General features: G+C 45.3%; 1 protein-coding gene across 1 annotated transcript in view; it reads right to left on the bottom strand.

Annotated features, from left to right (window-relative positions):
- Positions 1-1,294, bottom strand: part of TCAIM (T cell activation inhibitor, mitochondrial) — a 55,466-nt gene that overhangs the window by 14,660 nt on the left and 39,512 nt on the right. Inside the window, exons 6-7 of the mRNA XM_012808062.2 lie at positions 813-910; positions 464-555 (exon numbers count right to left, since the gene is read on the bottom strand). Of these exons, the coding sequence (XP_012663516.2) occupies positions 464-555; positions 813-910 (190 nt within the window). The remainder of the gene's footprint in view (positions 1-463; positions 556-812; positions 911-1,294) is intronic.

The following is a 1,294-nucleotide window of genomic DNA, read 5'->3' as shown; positions in this document are numbered from 1 at the left end:
CCATCATTGTTGTTTGGCGGGCCTGGGCTGGGGATTCGAACCCACCACCTTAGGTGTATGTGGCTGGCGCCTTAGCCAATTGAGCCACAGGCGCCGAGCCTGGCTATTTTCTTTTAAGAGATGAGGTCTCGCTCTGGCTCAGGCTAGTCTCAAACTCATAAACTCAGGAGATCCACCTACCTCGGCCTTCCAGAGTGTTAGGATTATAGGCATGAGCCACCACACCAGGCCTCTTTCCTTTAATATTTTAACTACATGATATTAAGCAATTATTTTCGGGGCTGGCTTAGAATCTGCCACCTCCAGCATCCTACTCCTTTGAGCCACAGGTACCGCCTGATATTAAGCATCTTATCTGAAAATAGCTGAAGCTAGGATTTAAATTTTTGGTTCGATGACATTACAGCATTGTTTGAAACAAAAGCACATGGATGACAGATTTTTTAGTTTTCAAGCTTCTTACCTTTGTCCAGTGGTGATGGACATCCATTGTGCCTAGCATCACATGGCCCACTGCGCTCACACCAGAACGGTCTGTGAATAGGATTGTGCATCCTGACGATAGAGCACAAACCCTTTGGTCATGGTTCAGAGATGCTTCATTCTTTTAGCATTGTGCAGATAATTAACTTTGGTGTACAAACTCAGTATTAAATTCAGTTGAAGCTTAATGGCTAATTTTATGTCACTGCTTTATTCAGAGAAACAGACTTAAAAATTCAGGCATGATAAAGTCTCTTAGTTTTCTACTATGATTTACAGATGTGTATAGCAGCTAGGTGATATTTTAAAAGGAGGTAGAAAATATTTACCTTTTGCTTTTTTAAGTGTTTCCAAGTTCTGTTGTGCTAATCGGCCTAAACTATGTAGCTGGCTACAGCGATGGGCGATGCCCCAGCTCCTCTGCCACCTAAGCCAACAGAGCACACAAGTGCATTAGCAGCCAGCACCCCAACGGCGGAGAGAGCACTCATCACTCATCCGAGTCCCGAGAAAGCCAATGAGTTTCTTTCTGAAGCAGCCACACACCACATTTTAAGTAACCTCTCTCCAAGCTAGCTGATTTCTTTTTTTTTTTTTAGTGACAGAGTGTCACTTTATTGCCCTTGGTAGAGTGCTGTGGTGTCACAGTTCACAGCAAGCTCCAACTCCTGGGCTTAGGCAATTCTCTTGCCTCAGCCTCCCGAGTAGCTGGGACTACAGGCGCCTGTCATGACACTCGGCTATTTTTTGTTGTAGTTTGGCTGGAGCCAGGTTCAAACCCACCACCCTCGGTATATGGGGCCGGCACCCT

This window comes from Otolemur garnettii, unplaced genomic scaffold (genome assembly GCF_000181295.1).
Source record: "Otolemur garnettii isolate 467f Iridium unplaced genomic scaffold, OtoGar3 scaffold00082, whole genome shotgun sequence".
Taxonomy (NCBI): Eukaryota; Metazoa; Chordata; class Mammalia; order Primates; family Galagidae; genus Otolemur; species Otolemur garnettii.
The sequence above is the reverse complement of the archived record's forward strand: the minus strand, read 5'-3'. Positions and strand labels throughout refer to the sequence as shown.